This window comes from Camellia sinensis, chromosome 15 (assembly GCF_055761805.1).
Source record: "Camellia sinensis isolate YWXY chromosome 15, ASM5576180v1, whole genome shotgun sequence".
NCBI classification, from domain to species: Eukaryota; Viridiplantae; Streptophyta; class Magnoliopsida; order Ericales; family Theaceae; genus Camellia; species Camellia sinensis.
This window is the reverse complement of record NC_138975.1, coordinates 51,553,140-51,556,175: the sequence shown is the minus strand read 5'-3', so window position 1 is coordinate 51,556,175 and position 3,036 is coordinate 51,553,140. Positions and strand designations below refer to the sequence as shown.

The 3,036-nt window shown below is 42.8% G+C and overlaps 1 protein-coding gene across 1 annotated transcript; it reads right to left on the bottom strand.

The window, feature by feature from the left end:
- Nucleotides 1-384: 384 nt before the first annotated feature.
- LOC145812991 (uncharacterized) lies at nt 385-2,619 on the bottom strand. Its single transcript, XM_082908246.1, has 2 exons — nt 745-2,619; nt 385-630 (listed from the first exon to the last, which is right to left on the bottom strand). The coding sequence occupies exons 1-2, from the start codon at nt 2,617-2,619 to the stop codon at nt 385-387; spliced, it is 2,121 nt and encodes a 706-aa protein (XP_082764372.1).
- Between the last annotated feature and the right edge of the window lie 417 nt (nt 2,620-3,036).

Here is a 3,036-nt window from a genome sequence, read left to right as displayed (position 1 = left end):
ACAACCAAGCCCTTTATATGAAGCATCACTGTAGATTACAAACCCTTCGGTACCGGATGGTAAGGTCAGAACTGGTGCTGTCGTCAACTTTGTTTTCAACCCCTGAAAGGTAAATTTCCACTCTTCTGACCATTCAAATGCAACTCCCTTTCGCGTCAATTGTGTAAGCGGCACAGCGATTTTGAAAAAATCTTGAACAAACCTCCTGTAATAACCGGCTAATCCTATAAAACTACGTACTTCGGTCACATTGGAAGGAGGTGGCCAATTCATGATCGCCTCAATTTTGTGTGTATCTACAGAGACTCCATCCTTTGTTATTACATGCCCCAGAAATGCTACCTCATGTAGCTAGAATTCACGTTTCTTCAGTTTTGCGTATAGCTACTTTTCTCGAAGTGTTTGAAGGATCATACGAAGATGATTCTCATGAGCCTCTGCACTCTTTGAGTATATAAGGATATCATCGATAAAGACTACCACAAACTCGTCCAGATAAAGCTTAAAGACACGATTCATTAGATCCATAAATGTTGCCGGTGCGTTAGTAACTCCAAAGGGCATAACCAGAAATTCATAATGACCGTACCGGGTTTGAAAAGCTGCTTTCTCCGCATCATCAGCTTTGACCTTCAATTGATGGTATCCGAACCGTAGATCAATTTTAGAAAAGACCTATGCTCCTTGTAGCTGGTCAAATAAATCGTCGATCCGTGGTAAGGGGTACTTATTCTTGATTGTTACCTTGTTGAGTTCCCTATAATCAATACATAGCCGAAGTGCTCCGTCCTTCTTTTCCACAAACAAAACTGGCGCACCCCAAGGAGATACACTCGGATGGATGAATCCCTTATCAAGCAAATCCTGTAACTGAATCTTTAATTCATTCATTTCAACCGGTGACATCCTATACGGGGTCTTAGAAATATGTTGAGTTCCCGGCGCCACTTCAATTATAAACTTAATTTCACGATCTATCAACTGCCCTGGTAATTCTTCTGGAAAAACATCCGAAAATTCACAGACCACTGGAATCACGTCAATATCCCCATTCACCACTTGCCCCTCCAAAATACTGCATAAATACCCCTGACACCCTTTCTGAATTAATTTACAAGCCTTTGCTACAGAAATCAAATAAGGTGGAGAAGTCACTTCCTGTCCCTGAAAAATAGATTCTGGTTGTCCCGGAGGGTGAAAACTGATTTGCTTGTTTAGACAGTCTATAGTTGCACCATATTCACTCAACCAGTCCATGCCCAGAATAATGTTAAAATAGGTCAAGTCAAGAGGTAACAGATTGGCATATACCCGGATATCCTCAAGTTGGAGTTCACAAGCAAAATATATTGAAGCACAAATCATAGAGCCTCCCAAAGGTGAAGACACACATAACATATATGAAAAATGTTCCTCAGATTTATCTAAATTTTGCGCAAATAATTTCGACACAAAAGAATGGGTAGAGCCAGAATCAAACAATACATGAGCAAAATAACCGTGAACCATAAATATACCTGACACCACTGTCGCAGCATTCTGCACATCCCCCGGAACCAATGCAAATACTCTGCCTTGCCTTGCAGTGTCTTTGTTGTTAGTAGGTTTTGCAATCGACTTGGTGTTGGACGTTGGTGCAGACCCTACTGAACTTGTAACAGCTTTGTTGTTATTTTGTCGATTTCCTTGAGGACAATCCCTTATTAGATGGCCCGTTTTCCCACATCGGAAAAATGCTCCAGACAGTCGATGACAAACCCCACGGTGACTCCTTCCACATTCTGAACACACAGGGGCTGAATCTTGAGTAGAAGTGGTTATAATGGAGGTCCCTGAATTTTGCTTCATATTTGGCAGAGTAGTTGTGCCCTTTGACCATTGAGTATTCTGTCTTTTCCCTTTCCATTCAGAAATTTGGTGCAGAGTAGCGAGGTTTCCTTCTGCTATAACAGCCCTCTCCAACACATCGACATAAGTGGGTAACTTTAACATGTTGACCTTGTCCAGTATAGCGCTCCGTAATCCCCCTTCAAATTTACGTGCCTTATTGTAATCTATGTCCACCATTTGAGGTGCAAACTGTGCTAGTCCTGCAAATTGAGCTTCATATTTGGCAACGGTCTTGTTCCCTAGTCGAAGAGTCTCAAATTCGGTCACCTTCTTGTCTCGTATACTTTGGGGAAAGTACTTATCATAAAATAACTCCAAGAATCTGTCCCATGCTAATCCCGGATGTATAGTTCTCGTAAGCATCCACCATCTCCGTGCCTCGTCCTCAAGAGTGAAAGCAGCCAGTTGCACTTTTTGGGCTTCGGTGCAAGGAAAAACTTCGAATAACTTTTCTATTCCCAACACCCATGCCTCAGCTTTCATTGGTTCTATCCCTTCTTTGAATGACGACAGTTTCATCTTTTTAAACTCCTTGGTAAGGGTAATGGTTCGGTCTTCAGCATGGACATCTTGCACTACACGTGGAGGTACCAGTGGTGGTGGCGGGTGTGGTTGTTGCTGCTGTTGTTGTTGCCGTAAGGTTTCCACCATTTCCATAATCATTCTTTCCATTCTATCCAACCGTGCAGAAGTAGCATCTTCCAGGTCCTCTGTCCTTGTTCTCACCATATTCTACAAGACAATCAATTACAACATACACAAAAGATATACAATAGGCATGGCTCATAATCATTAATGTTAGCGAAAATCATTTAACGTTGTTATCGATCTTCCACGTACTTTCAGGATGTCATGCAAGACCAACCTTGAGACTCAGACGTCATCGATTGAGCGCTCGGTGATGGTGCATGTTGTGCTTGTTCTGAAGTTTCGGAGTTTTCGCTGAGAGCCTTACCCTCCGAGCCTCAGAATTTTTTGTTCTTTGACTCGGTTTGCGGACTAAGTCTTGTTTTCTCTTCCCAGAGGGAGGGAGAGGTCTTGTAGACCATCTCCCAGTGGTCGTAGACTACTTTTCGTGGTCCTAGGCCACTGTTCCTGTTTGGAGACTATTTTTCGATTTTCAGAGTCGCCGGCCGCGCGCCTCGG